This window comes from Salminus brasiliensis, chromosome 17, assembly GCF_030463535.1.
Source record: "Salminus brasiliensis chromosome 17, fSalBra1.hap2, whole genome shotgun sequence".
Lineage (NCBI taxonomy): Eukaryota > Metazoa > Chordata > Actinopteri > Characiformes > Bryconidae > Salminus > Salminus brasiliensis.
Genome location: NC_132894.1, coordinates 25,486,114 through 25,501,487, shown reverse-complemented (window position 1 = coordinate 25,501,487; position 15,374 = coordinate 25,486,114). Strand labels below are relative to the sequence as shown.

At 38.2% G+C, this 15,374-nt stretch overlaps 2 protein-coding genes across 3 annotated transcripts in view; one reads left to right on the top strand and one right to left on the bottom strand.

The window, feature by feature from the left end:
- tub (TUB bipartite transcription factor) overlaps nt 1–5,723 on the top strand; it is a 122,463-nt gene extending 116,740 nt beyond the window's left edge. For both annotated transcript variants that reach the window (XM_072659978.1, XM_072659979.1), the window contains exons 10-12: nt 76–174; nt 420–591; nt 2,356–5,723. In XM_072659978.1, coding sequence (XP_072516079.1) covers nt 76–174; nt 420–591; nt 2,356–2,489 — 405 coding nt within the window. In that variant the 3' untranslated portion in view covers nt 2,490–5,723. The remainder of the gene's footprint in view (nt 1–75; nt 175–419; nt 592–2,355) is intronic.
- ric3a (RIC3 acetylcholine receptor chaperone a) lies at nt 4,950–14,496 on the bottom strand. Its single transcript, XM_072659977.1, has 6 exons — nt 14,324–14,496; nt 13,535–13,743; nt 12,781–12,859; nt 11,629–11,722; nt 10,801–10,937; nt 4,950–9,432 (listed from the first exon to the last, which is right to left on the bottom strand). The coding sequence occupies exons 1-6, from the start codon at nt 14,439–14,441 to the stop codon at nt 8,450–8,452; spliced, it is 1,620 nt and encodes a 539-aa protein (XP_072516078.1). The 5' UTR covers nt 14,442–14,496; the 3' UTR covers nt 4,950–8,449.
- Between the last annotated feature and the right edge of the window lie 878 nt (nt 14,497–15,374).

Sequence of the window (15,374 nt, the reverse complement as noted above, 5' to 3'; positions counted from 1 at the left end):
ACACACAGTGCAGTTGAAGTTTCCATGTAACAACAGTGAAAGTACGTTGACTCGTATTTGTGAAATTTTCCTCAGGAGACTAATGTTTTAGGGTTTAAAGGACCTCGTAAGATGAGCGTCATTATTCCTGGAATGAACATGGATCATGAAAGAGTCTGCATTAGACCACGCAATGTAAGTGCATTATATTTTTTATAGTAGCTAATGGAGTATTAGTGTACTCACTGTAAACAGAGAATATCAGGTGTTGTTGCCGTGTGTCTGTTTGCCCGTAGCTAAAGACTGCTGCAGGGGATTAGGCTCCGAGCAGTCTGTTAACCTTTTAGCATTTCACATAGGAGGCATTAGCATTAGTGTCCGAAGCTAGTGGTTCTAATGGAAAGCTAATCCCCTCACATCTGTCCACTGTTGTTCTGCAGGAGCATGAATCGCTGCTGGCCCGTTGGCAGAACAAGAGCACGGAGAGTGTGATCGAGCTGCACAACAAGACGCCAGTGTGGAACGATGACACCCAGTCATATGTCCTCAACTTTCATGGCAGGGTCACCCAAGCCTCTGTCAAGAATTTCCAGATCATTCATGACAATGATCGTGAGTTCAGTATTCTTTTTGCACCTTCGTAAAATGGGTTAATTAACAGTGCAGGGAGAAGAAGCCACCAGGTGCTGTTCCAAAGATCAGGTTATTGAGAGTATACAGTCAGGTCCATTTTTCCAGTATTTCCAGATTGCAGTAAGGAATTACATCCATTTTTAACATAGCCTGGCCATTTTGACAGGTGCAAAAGTAATTGGACAAAAAGCTGCTAGGTGGTTTCATTGTCAGGCGTGGCCTGTTCACTCATTATTTCATGACACCTTAAGGGGATAAAAGGTTTGGAGTTGATTCCAAGTTCAAGTGGTACTCTCCATATGCGGTCCAATTAGCTGTGGATGCAAGGAAGGAACGCGATCATTAGTAAAATGAGAACGAAAACTTCAGGAGTGGCCAAATCAACAATTTGTTCACGCTTTGGTTAAACTTAGCAGTACCTACAAACCATAACTTAAGTAGATGAGCACAGAAACCTCTCCTTGGTAAAGATAAACTCCTTTCTGTAAGTAAATGGAAGTAAATTCACTACAAAAAGCTTTTGACATTTGTTTTATATGAGAGAAATTCTCAAAAATAATATTTAGTAACAGCAAGACAATTCCAGTCATTTACAATAGTGTAGTTTTCTATTGGACTTTTACTCATTAAGTAACAGTTGAATGATTCTCTAGAAGGACCTCAGTGAAAGGGAGAAAACTATCATGAAGCTACATGAGCCAGTTTGACCCTGTTGAAAAATCCAGCTCAAGGGCAGCTTTTGCTAGTAGCTGGTTTCTAAGCTGGTCTTTGCTAGTCAAGGTGGTTGAAAAGCTTGTCATCCAGGCAAAACACACCTTATGCTGGTAAGCTAACTGGTTAACTAGCTCTCGACCAGTGTATGCTGTGTACGTTACATTTGATTTAGGTCATGCTTGTCATGCTGATCGACCATTGTGGTCTCACTGATTGTGTTAGTAAACTAGTGTGGTCATGCAGGTCAACTATCATAGTCAAGCTTGGTCATACTGGTTGTTTAGCTTTATCAGGTTGACCATGCTTGTAGACCAGCTAAACCATCAAACTTAAACAAAAACATACCCTATGCTGGTCAAGAGCTAAGATGGTCAACCAGATTAACCACCTTGAGCTGGCCAGGCTTATTTTCAGCAGGGAAGATTTGCTATTGTTGTTGTTTGTAACATATATACATGTTATCTGGATAAAACAAGAACAAAATGAAGACATGGTTGGAGAATCAGCTCCATATTCCATGCATTTCTGTGACTTGTGTTCTTTACAATATGTAAATCATGATGTTCCACATCAAAATTCCATTTTAACTGGGATAATTTGAAGCCATTTACATTCCAGATGTCTGGAGTTATTATAGCTGAATTACTGCATGTGAATGTAATTACACAATTAATTACAGATAGTAATGTTGTAATCAGTTACATTCACCTTTGGGTGGATGTTTTTTTTTCTTTCTCAAAAACAAGACTGCATACACTACATTAACCTCTGATTAAACTCAAATGATGATAAAGTATCACCTCTTCTGCTTATGCTAGAAGAAAGTAAAAAATGCACTTTCTATAGAATTACAATATGAATTTCTGAGAATTACAATAAAATGTAATGATAATAAAATGCTTTTGTCCTCACCAAAGAAAATGGCAACTTGTAGGAGTTGAGCTGAAATACAGTCTTTCCTTAAATCAAGAAGCTGTCTTTTATTTCCGATTGCACTCTCTAATAAGTCCTTCCCTTCCCTTTGTTTAGCGGACTACATAGTTATGCAGTTCGGGCGGGTGGCTGAGGATGTCTTCACTATGGACTTCAACTATCCCATGTGTGCTCTGCAAGCCTTCGCTATTGCTCTGTCCAGCTTTGACAGCAAGCTGGCCTGTGAGTAGCGGCAGGCCCGTGCGGTCCGAAGCCTGATAAAGGACCCAGCGAAGGCCACTGGACACCCAGAATCTCCCAGTTAAGGGAGTCCCAGCTGGTCCCAGCTGGGTCCCTGTCTCAAATCCCCTTCTGGGAGTATGTAGGAGCTTGGCGGCTGAGGCAGCAGGTGCGCGGGTACGTGTGTATGTGTGCGATGTTGTGTCTGCTCTCCAGATAAAGGGATCACAATCCACAGTGGGGAAAAAAGCACAAAGACTAAACCACTGTTGCTTTTTTTAACAGATTATTGTGTCAAATGAGGTTGTACACATGAATACTACATGCAATGAAACTACATTGCCTTCACCTCTTCCTCCAATGGAAAACGAGAGTTTGCTCAAGAACACTAACAACAATTTCCATATTAAAAAGGTTTAACAGATATTTCTTTAACATTTCTGTGTCCGCTTCACAATGGTAACTTACCTTCCTAACACATACATCACCTTTAACAGTATTTTAACCTCACTCCACACAACATTCAAACTGATACAACTAGTAATTCTTTTCATTTAAAATATTTTGAATATGTTGATGTTTTACTTATTCTACTGGTTTTATAAAGTGAGATTGAATGTCAAACAGTGTCACATTTGGCATAGCATCAGCTGTGTATGTGAGCTATGTGTTTATTACTAATTTCAAACCTGTATCTGTTATATATATATATATATATATGGAAACCCAGTTCCTGCAAGGTATACGAGAAAAATACTACAGTTTTTTTGCAATGAAGCAACATATCAAAAGAACGGATGTAATATCTTACAATAATGACTTTCTCAATGATTTTCAACTTATTTTCTAAAAAAAGAATTTTTGTTCTGTAAAAGAATGTGTTCAAATCATTTGTTTCTATCTTTATATCTGCTTCTTTTTGGTCAGGGTCATGGTGGGGTCTACCTGAAATCATGGGTGCAAGACAGAAATACCTCCATGGATAGTCAGTCCATCGCAATATGTCACAATAATGACTTTTTTTTATATCTTGAAATAATGACTCATTATACCAAAAAAAACACTCTTCCTCGACATAGTAAGTCATTATTTTAAGATACTATGTCAAAATGAAAACATCAATTTTGAGAAACTTAAGAATTTGTTTAATTAATAAGTCACGTTTCAAAAACACAACACCATTGAGATATTATTACTGTCAAATATTGAGATACAATGTCAAACGGTTCTGGAGCATCAGGTCCAGACATTTTCCGCAGCTGCCCTTTCACACATCAGGTATACAGCCAGAGATTTAATTGGCAGGCACATTCTCACTACAGGAAACGTTCTGCGTGGTTTATGCAAGGGGCGGGGCCTTTGTAGTCTGTGCCTGAGGTAGAGCATTAACCACTAAATTTTAACCATTAAATTCTCCAGAAAATTACCTATTCTATTCACACATGGGCTCACTCTGGGTAATATCTGATACACATGAATCGACATTAGTGTTTAAAAAAAAAATTCTTTTGGGCAACGTCCAGAAAGGTTCTGAGTTACTGTGCATGTCTGAAAAGTTAAGAAAATAAGCCACTCTAAGGTTTTGACATACGGCTGCCAGGAATCATGCACACTCCACACTGTAAGCAAGTAAAAGAGTTTTATATAGTACTGAAAAAGGGTGGAACACTTGTTGGTGCTATACAGAATGTTTTTTCTTGAAAGAATGATATAAAAGACTGTTTAAGCATTGAAATGGTTCTTTGAGTTACTGTGGAATCTTATACAGAATGATTTACTAGCATTTACTAAAGAATTCTTGGGAACTGGGCTTCCATAGTCATTCATGTTTCATGAAGGCTCCATAATGTTCAGTGTGAAGAATTGTATGTATTTGTCTTTTATTTATCTATTTATGAATTATGCTGCTTTTATTTTATATTCTTTATCACCCGATGAATAGAGCCTATAGCACCCTGAGCACAAAAATGACCATGACATTTCCCACACTTTGGGAACGAAGTAGCACGGCTTTTAATTACACATAAAAGTGAATGCTGTGCATCATAGAGTGCATTATAACCTCTGTAATACTGACCTGCTACCATAGGGTAGGGGAACGTATCGAATGGTGCACTTTATTCAGAGTTTTACGTTTACCGTGGGAAGCTGTAAATATTGTGCCTTTGGGGGAAAAAAATGACTTTTTAGTGATGCCAGGAGTTGGTTCTCCCATTGACAGAGACGGATAGTCATTTACGCTTGTTGACATCCATGTATATCTGTGTAAGGTACTGTTGCTTTTCAGAATTTGAATAAGTTTTCGCAGTTCCCGTGTCTGTGTTTGAAAGCGTGACTTTCTCTGAAAAGTCCTTTGGCCTCACACACGTTCCTCCAGAAGTCATGAAACTTGTTGCCTTGTACTCGCACTGTTTGTGGTGGCATTTTCTAAGAATAAACCTTAAAGAAGATTGACCTTTCGACAAAATACAAGAAAACCACCTTCAAAGCAGCAGTTATAAAGCCTTTATGTACAAAATGAACCACCAAAGAGGAATCAGATGACCCTCATTCATTAATGGTCTGTCACTCAACAACTGCAATTGCAAATAAAACACAAGATTTTTTTTTTGTAAACACCTCAAGCAGGAGAAAGAAGGTCTTGGGCAATGCTTGGAATATGCTAACATTCTTTAAATCCTTGACAAATACAGACCATGTAGGTATACTGTATATGGCTTACCTTTCCATCAACATTACATCCACATGGTTTATAGCAGGCACCTAGGTCATTGTAATATATATTCTGTATATTTCTTCTGACCATGATGAATTCCTATTATTTTTTTTTGCTTGACACGTTATGCTTTGAAAAGATCTTCTTCCCAATGAATTCAAAATATTTTGTAATATTAAGTTTTTTAAGCAAAGGATTTGAAAATACAGCCAGATCGAAGGCAACTTGCAAAGAAATCTGTAACATTCTTTATTAAAACTTCTATGAAAAAAAATTGTGTTTTCTAATCATGTGATTGGACCATTCATGTGCTCTCTTAATGATTTCGGTTTTATGTTTGTTCTGAATGAACTAATGTGTGCTTTCATGTTTTTGTTTCCTTGCTTGTTTAAGAACAAGTCTTACCATCGCTTCTGTGTTTTAGTGATGTTGCACTGTTATGTAAAATGTGTACACTGGTCAACATACAATGTTTGTATACAGTTCTCCCATTATGGAAAGAAAAACAAATAAATACATTGAAACGTAACTGAAATGCATGGGTTTAAATATGTATGACCGTTTTACTGCACTACAGTCCATTTTAGTGCCTGACCAATATGTCAATAAGTAGATTTTTATGGGATTCACACTAAAAATCTTGCAATGTTAGCATGAAACCTTACATAGCTGTGACACTAAAGAACCCATTGAGTGTCTTCTGTTTAACTGTAGAACAGCAACACAGACCTGACCTGGAGAATACGAACAACTAGTATTTACAAAAACAGGTTGAATGTATCCAAATCTTTTTACCATGATAATGTTATAATAAAAAGAAAAAAGAAGAGTCCAGTAATAAACATAAACCAGAAACACAAACAATATGGTATTGATATTACTTAAGAGAATGTTTCTGCTGTTTATTTGAATGTAAGAAATGGGAAACTGACAATTCTATCAGTTAGAAAGCACTGTTGAACTTAAATAAAATTAATTTGCATCAAATTAAGATATAAATATATTCACATACATTATATTACCTGATATTTTCACAGTTATAATGATATGTCATCAGTTATCATTTCCATCCCCCTACAATTTGTATTGGCATAAATGTTTGTATACTGGTCAGGCCCTTTCAGAACAATAAAGTCTTAGCTTATAACAGCTTATATACATATATAATTACATAATATATATATATATATATGAATTATTCTACTTACAATTCTTTTGTCCAATATGTCCATCAAAACCACCAGACTCTAACATCAACCAACAGAATTGACTCATTCAAGCTAGTTTGTGAAAGTGCTATAAAGTTACCTTTGCAACAAGTCTGATATGTAAATCAAAATGTAACAATCTTGGGAATTGTGATAAATAATTACACAAATGTAACGAGTTACGGAATTCCAATGTGTGATTACACTGATGTAACTACATTATGTATTCATATTCCCATATTCTGAACCATGTAACCACTCTTTATTCAGTTATTCATTCATTATAGTTACATTATTTTATAATACACTCACTGCAAAATAGAGTATTACCAGTAAGACTAAGAGTGTTTTGTCAAATGTTAGAACACTTGTTAAAATAACCTAAAACACATTCACAATCACCTCCTACATGTCTCTGTTCTGTTCAAATCTGGTGAGTCTGCCCTAACATCAGCAGACCTTACATCACTCATCAACCATCATGCTCATGTGACAATTTTACATCTGAGCAGTTCTTTTTGAATGCCGGTGTATGGCTTATAAATGAGATAGATGGAAATCCTGGGGCTTCTAAAAATAAGACTCTATGCTTCTAACACAGCTGATCTAAAAGTGGCTTTAAGAATGAGATTTTTAGCTTCTGACCGGTTGAAAGGTACTAAACTGTGCTTTTTGCTGGGTATTGGTAATATGGGTATATATAATTTTTTTTTTATAAATATATATAAAAAGTGGCCAAAAAGTCACCAAAAGTGTTTTTACAAACTTCTATTACCAAAGAATAACCCTACCAGTTTGTACAGCAGTCCCTGTAGTTACTGAATAATATGCCTGTGTAATAGGCTTAAGGGGTTTAGGGTTTAGTATGCTAGGTCAAAGACCTACCATACTAAAAATTTCCAGTTTGATTTCAGGTTCACATCAGCCCATTGTACCCGAAGGAAAAACATTGCTGTTTCTATGAAGTTTTTTTGCGTTTATGACCTGTATTCTCAGCTCTGCTGTTCCAATGTTGCAAACAGTACTGTTTCTTTGATTTATAGGAACAACAATAAGCACTTACCAAACCATAAATGGCTGTCAATTTGAACACACATTCTCTCAGACTGAATACACGTGCAGCCAACCTTTCAGCAACCCTGCTGTGCCTATTTTACCTCAAGAAAAAAGCATTTTCCCTATGGTTACCACAGGCGTGTGCAGCAGCATGTCTTAAGCAAGCGACTTGCTTTTTCTCTCGGGTCCGGTAGGGAATCAGTCAGGTGCAATGGGTTAAGAACCACGTTGTATCTTTTAGGGGACCATAACACTGGTTAGACCTCGGGGAACCAACCTGTGCAGTACCTTTTTATGACACAGATTAGGCGTACACACACACACACACACATTATATATATATATAAACATTTTGCAATATAAGGTTTTGCAATACTGTATCAGTTCTAAAAAGCAGTATTCATTTTTAATGAACAGTTTACATGGCTGACTAGAGCTGGGCAATGTGACAATATTTTATTATATTGTGATGAATTTGGTTACACATTGTGATACACAATATGTTTTTCTAAGCCTATTGTTTTTGTTGTTGAACACTGATGAACTGCAGATTTCATTACAGTGTAGTTAGATGGGGTTTAATTAGATGAAGTGCAGAATAAAAATCACTGTATTCATTATGTGAGAGTATATCTGAATAGTAGTTTTTAAGATTCTGTTGCTACTGATGTATTTAGTCTGAGATTACATGTATCGTAATAAATATCATCAAATATCAATGTAAAAATGTCTTTATATATTGTGGTATAGTATTTTTACCATATCGCCCAGCCCTATGGCAGACAGTGGTTAATTTTATGTTGTGTTTAAACCCCCTGATCGCAATATATTGACTCGTAACCCCTGTATTGTGATGCATATCATATTGCAAGGTTCTTGCCAATACACAGCCTTAACATAGACAGGACATAACTGCACTTAACTGATGCATTTCATCAAAGATGATTGGTCGGTCATCTTAAGGTTGGTCTTAACAACATTGATACATGGGTCAGTTTTTCTTTTTAGATTTCTTGTGGCGCATCCTTAGGGTCCCAGAGACTGGAGCTTTGGACGGCACTGGTTGGCTAGAGCTAACAGTAGCCTCTGGTTGGTACGTAAGGAGGAAGTCAAGGAGATCCACCTCCTGTTCTTCTGGATCAAGGTCGACCTCAGTGTGGAAGCCCAGACTCTCGGCCTCCATCAGTGGGTCTTCTTCCTTTTCCACCACCTCCTTTAGATCGCCATCACCTTGCTTAACCTCCTCATCTATATCGTCGTCGTCATCATCATCATCCTCATCCTCGTCATCCTCATCATCATCTTCCCCATTGTCTTCTTTATTACTATCTTCTTTCATCTTCTCATCCTCATACTGGCAGCCGAGAGTATCTCCTTTGGAGTAGTGGAAGACATGTCTGTGGTCACTAAAAGTTATCTGACGTCTGCTGCTGGGAGACTCTCCATGCTTCCTTGCTCCTCTTGATTTTTGTCCTCGCTCTTGATCATCTGCATTATGAGGCAGACAAGGGTGGTCTTCTCCCACTTCATCATCTTCCTCATCTTCTTCCTCTTCTTGTTCTTGAACTTTCTGATGATAATCCATGTCGTCATCAACTTCTACATCATCTTCTATTAGCTCTGCCTCACATGCTTCTTCGGTTTCTTCATCTTCTTCTTCTTCGTCTTCTTCCTCATCTTCACTTTCTTCACTGTCTTCTGACTGCTTGGCTTCCTCACCTTCTTTCAGCTCTGTACGTCTGTTCTCAGCAACATCTACCTTGGATTCATCTGCCATATTCTTGACTTCTTCCTCATCAATGTCACCATAATCATCATCAGTACTATCGTCAGTTTCCTCTGCCTCTCTCCCCATTCTCTCAGCGAGTTCCTCAGCAGTGGGTGCATCCATGTCTGGCTCCTCCAGTATGACGCTTGGATAGCGGCGTCCACGAAATGCAACTTCATATTTGGGAAAGGTCTCTTCAGCGTAACCTGTGGATGCACGGGACAAAATCGCATGTGCATCATTTTAACATTGTTGTGGGCAACGGTGTACCACCATGTATGAAGTCACCTCTTTGAAAATGAGCTCAAAATAAGAAGTGTTAATGTCGGTGTGTTCTACATCATATTACTAAATGAACTAACAAAACAAATGATAATTGTTTTTATTTTACTTTGATTTACTTTAAGTTATGTTTAGCATGATAAGCAGCATTTCATAACAGTGACTTGACAAGATAATAAAGAAAAAAATATTGATGCTTGTTCTTCAGTTTAAGTTGTAAAAATGTATTAATATTATTATCTGGTGTTTCAGAAGCTTAAACTGAGATTTTTGAGATCAGTTTTGTATGGGTATCTTAAAAAAAAGGATAAAACGTCTGCTATGTGCAGCTAAAAATTGTGTCCATGGTGTCATGAGGCAAAGTGATTTAAGTTTAACCCTTTCGGTTATGGTTATTTCATGTTAACTAGTTTGTGTTGCCAGTCAACATTTACCAGCCCATTATAGCTAATTATAAATCTAATGTTGTGACAGCTTTTTATCAAGTTCAACTTCAACTTTTATTTGCTATTTATGGCTTGTGTGCCTTATTGACCTGCACTCATACAACTTGTTTTTGAGTAAAAATAATAATAATGAAAAATGCATGATTTAATAAGTACCAATTGATTAACATTTACAGTCACTATTAATAAGTTTTATTTGGAATTTGAATCATGATTAGAGACTCCAAATTGTAAAGCAGTATTCAGCAGTCTGAATATTCTCCACAACGTCTCAAATCACTTTGTGCATCACTGAAAAAGGTGTACACCCACACCAGTGGCATCTCACAAATGTATATTTGTTATGTAAAGTAAAATTAACTGTATCACTGAATGTGAAGTAAAAGGTTGCATGCAACAAGGTCTTAGCCAACAAGCTAAGAATACTGGGCTTTACAGGAAAATTTACTGCAATGTATAATGTAAATACAATGGAACTAAATGCCTGTGAAGCTTCAAATGTCTAGGCTTAAGTAATATTAAACTCTAATGGAAAGTGAATGTTCAACACCATTAGCTGGACGGCGCTTTGATAACTGGATAGGGGAGGTGGGGAGGTGATCATCCAACATCCTGACCTCACTAATGCTTTTGTCGCTGAATGCATTCCAATCCTCACAGCAATGCTCCATAATCTAGTAGAAAGCCTTTACTGGACAGCAGAGACAGTTACTCTAACAAAAGGATAAAATCTCAATGGCCTTGATTTCTAAAGAAAGAATGGATGAGCAGGTATCCCAATACTTTTCTCCATATAGTGTATATAAATGTGGCAGAAATGTTGTCAGTAACATGTTGTCATGTTACCTTCCCAGTCTGTTGAATAAGGGGTTTCCTCAGCTTCCACCTCGGGAGAAACGCCCTCTAGAGGACGTCCCTCCAGAATAACACGTGTGATCTGCCTCAGCTTCCTCTCCTCTCGTTGGCGGCTACCCCTCCGAGACCTGCGGCAAGGGCGCATCTAAGAAAATGAATCGAGGCCTGGGCCAGAGCTCAATACCTTCAATTCAATTCTATTAAATTTCATTTCTACAATGCTTTCTACAGCAGATGTTCAAACTCCTAATGAACATGTTGCAGCAAACAGTGGCTGAACAAAAAGAGAAACAAACACTCTGAAGAGAAAGAGAAACAAACACTAAGAGGAACCTAGACTTATAAGCAGAATCTAGCAAAAGAATACTGAATAGCAGAATTACATTAAATGAATATTACGATTAAAGAAAAGAGAATAAACTGAGACATAGGAACAAACAGTGGAATGACTCACGAGTGATTAATGTTAGAAAAATACAATGGGAAAGAAAAACATTTGGCGGACTATCAAGTATTAAAAGTTAAATGCACTCTACAGAATGCTGGATATGAAAACATAGAAGATAATACAAAAAGCAGATTACCCGGTGATAAGAGGGTCATTTAACAAAAGGGAAGAGTGCTGTAATTTGATGCTATCTCAAAAGAGAGATTCATACAAGAGTGTTTACAGTAGTAAACAACAGAGTTTACATCTGCTCTCTGATAAATTAACTTTTTATTAATATCTGCTATACAAGTTCAGATGTGTTATCTGGAGAAAAGCACTTAAACTTCCTCTGAACAACCAGTGTTTCCTGGATCCCCCCCACCCCTTACCTGGCAGGAGGGTGGACAGCCTTAGACGCTCTCCTCTCTCTCACTCCCTCCATCTGTCTCAGTTTGGCCTGTAGCTGAGCCATCTCATAATCAGCTGGAGGAGCACATTTACACAAGGCTTTACAGGGCCCACACAGAAAAGCAAAGCTGACATATGAGCTCCTAATCATAATTTCTCAAATCATGTACTTGAAGCACACCCTGCTATCAGTCATATGTTTGTCCATAAGTAAACTGGTAACTTATATTTTAACTTGTATTTTGAAGGTGGAAGGAACCTTTGGAAAAACTACAAGCACTTCGGCAAGGGCAGTTAGTTGGTTGAAATTTCTGATGCTTTAGGAATTCATAGTGGTTGAATGGCATATTTGTGTAATGCACTCTGGGTATTGTGATGATGAAAACTGATGGGTGAAAACAAAACAAATAATAAACTCTGTGAATCCCCTGAGGCTGAAAGATGCTGGAGACGCTGTGCTCCAGAATATTACATTACATGTCAAATAGCATATTAAATATTAGACCGGAATGCCGCTTCAACGTTCAGAGATTAAGTGAAAGTCAAAGTTCAAGCAGTTCAAGACTGCTTCATGTGATTAATTATACCTAATTATTCCTCTAATTCCATTATTGGGTCATCGGTTATGTTCGTAACTCTATTACAATCTAAACTACTAAAAAATTCCAATTAGCAAAAAAACTCAAAATAAGACACTGTTACTGCTTCCTCACATCCGAAGAGGCGAGCATGATTTGTGTGTTGCCTTATACACAGCCAGAGCCAACTTTGCCAATTGCTCTGTCACTTTCACTTCCCTCACCCTTTGGTGGGTGATCTGATGAATGGAGCTAAACCTCTTAGTACTGATCCAAAAGACATGCAGTTAATTGGTATTAGACGCTGCTGGGCTGATACAACACTGCTTGTGATTGCTAATCCAGGTCAAACAATAGGGGGGGAACAAAGCTCCCTCCAGCCTGTGACAGGATCTTAATCTACCTCGTCGTGAGTTGCATGTGGTATAGCTACTAATCAAATGAGGCTGTAGGTATGAGGCTTGCTAAAACTGAGTGTAGTTAATATTAATCTTCATCAAAGCAACTTGAACTGTTGGACTGTAGTCAATGTGACAGCAGCAAAATTGAACTTACGCATATCCTGTACTGTGCTTTCTTGTGTCAAGGTGGGGAATCTGCATTCTTGCCTGGGGGATCTGTCTTTGTGTGTGAGCTGTCGAGAAAACAAAGGCACACTTTGCCAAAAAGTCATATTTGTGGCCTCTTGGTGGGTGGACTTTAGGTGGACAATAGCTACTTAGTATTTTCTATTATTTTCAGAATTTTTTTTAATGCATTTCCACAAGAATAAAGCACAGTATATCAAAACAACTGCGTCTTTCCTTTATACATTCATTTTCATAAGAAGGTTTTTCACTATTTGGTGATCATTCCAAGTTTAACTTATTTTTCTTGTAAGAATGTAATATTACTACTACTACTACTACTAATAATAATAATAATAATAATACTAAGAAGAATAAAAAGAAGAAGAATTGATTCTTGTCTATTTCAGTTCACTCTTTCATTAAGTTTGTGCTTTGTATCCAAACAGAACTACACTCCCACGGTCCAAATGTATTTGTATCATCGGTTTAACAGGCATGATAGAACACTGGGACACTAACTGGCCATACACATTGTAACTATACACATTGTAATCCTTAATTGACAGGACTGATGCTGTCAGTAAGTCAATGGAGCATTTTTTAGAAAATAAATGATGCATGGATTATTTGTTGTCTGGAGAACGTGTTTTATTGGTCTGAAATTTGTGAATTAAGCAAATTCAATACATCCCTATTTTATTGTACAGCTTTTAAATCTGACTTCTTATCAAATTTCTTACCTTAAAGAAAATATAGATGATGTAGAGGAAAATCCCAAAGCCATAAACAGGAATGACCTGACCAAGGAGGTTGGGTTTGCCAGCATCTCTGGTTCTGGAAAGGGCCTCAGGGCTGAAGGGTTTGGTGTATAGCGATTCAGTCTGCCACTGATCAGGGTCTTCGGAGAACTGCTGCCTGTATCTCAGGGGAGGAATGTGTCCAGGACCCACTAGAAACAAAAAACAACTAGGGTTTATTGTATTACTGGTGTTCAGGTCTAGACCCAAAACAGGTAGGCTAAAATGATTAAGAATTAAGCATTATTGCTGATAATCTGGGGAAATAAAATTGCATAGACATTACGTAAGTAAGCTCTTTCACAATGCTTCATTTACTCTGACATGTAGGCCAGGGTACAACATCCCTGCCAGTTCTTTCAGGTCAGCAGGCTCAGCCTGTGTGTGTGTGTGTAAATATATATATATATATATATATATATATATATATATATATATATATATGTGTGTGTGTGTGTGTGTGTGTGTGTGTGTGTGTATAGGCCACAGGTTGCATCACGTGACTGACATTATTTCACTTCACGCACCTTTAGGACAATAATGAAGAGTTTCGGTTCACATCACGAAGCTGCACAACACGCAGAACACACACACTCCCTCACAGCTGGACGGAGAGGAAGGAGAGGAGAGGAGAGGAGAGGAGAGGGGGTGAGGGAAATGCAGAGTACTGGTATTACTGGGAGGACTGAACGGGAAGCTGAGGGGGAATCACCGCTGTTCCAGTGAGCTTACCCTGAGCCTGAACCACCTCTTTCTTCCCTCTGGACAGAAAGACTTTGGGCAGAAATAAGGACACGCAGAGGACCAGGCAGGAGATGAAAGTGATCTTCTGAACGGTTGAAACCGACATTTCTGTGAGCGCCGAGCTTGAGGCGACAGAGGCTTCTGTCTGTAGCGGACACACACTCATAAACACTCATGCAGCAGCAGCGAAATAGCTCCACCTCACGGCATTTCACAGCCGGAAATGACCGACCCCATAATCCATCATTCACTCTCGGCGTTGCTTATATTCATAAAAAGGTGATTCTCAGCTCCTCAGTCCATATTTTTTTCTTAAGAACGTATTATTATTATTATTTAAAATAAAAAAGGGAGGGGGGTTGTGCGCATTTGTTATTTTAAAATCATTATGAATGTGTTGATGGTTGCAGAGACTCTCTTTGTCCAGGAGATGGCAGTGCTGTCAATGCTATTGCACCCCCTGATCATTTCGCTCAAGACCCATCCTGTAGTTGTTGAGAGGAGAATATTCATCTGTATGGACAAAAGTATTGGGACACACAATACACCTACTGGAGCTTTAATGTCATCCCATTCTAAATCAATAGGCATCAATATGGAGTTGCTCCACCCCTTTGCAACTCTAACAAATTTCTAGTTCATTCCAAAGGTGATCGTTGGGGTTGAGGTCAGGGCTCTGTGCAGGCCGGTCACGTTCTTCCACACCAAACTTACCAAACCATGCCTTTATGGACCCTGCTTTGCACTGGGGAATGCTGGGACAGAAAAGGGCCTTCCCCAAACTGTTTCTAAAAAGTTAGAAGCAAACAGTTGTTCAAAATGTCTTGGTCTGCTGATGCATTAGGATTTGTCTTTACTGGAACTAAGAGGCCTAGGCATTTCCCTTCTCCTTTTACAGTTAGCACAGTGCAGTCAGGCAGGTAACATTCTCCTGGCAGTCACCAAACCCAGACTTGTCCATCAGACTGAAGGATACAGAAGTGTGATTAATCACGCCACAGTATACAATTCCACTGCTTCAGAGACCAGTGACGGTGTG

Excerpts from the sequence above, each read along its gene's own strand:
- ric3a (XM_072659977.1), bottom strand. The coding sequence starts at position 14,441 with ATGTCGGTTTCAACCGTTCAGAAGATCACTTTCATCTCCTGCCTGGTC. Across the intron at positions 13,744-14,323 it reads AGAGGTGGTTCAGGCTCAGG|TGGGTCCTGGACACATTCCT; the intron begins GTAAGCTCACTG and ends TTTTGTTTCTAG. Across the intron at positions 10,938-11,628 it reads GCTGTCCACCCTCCTGCCAG|GTCTCGGAGGGGTAGCCGCC; the intron begins GTAAGGGGTGGG and ends CCCTTGCCGCAG.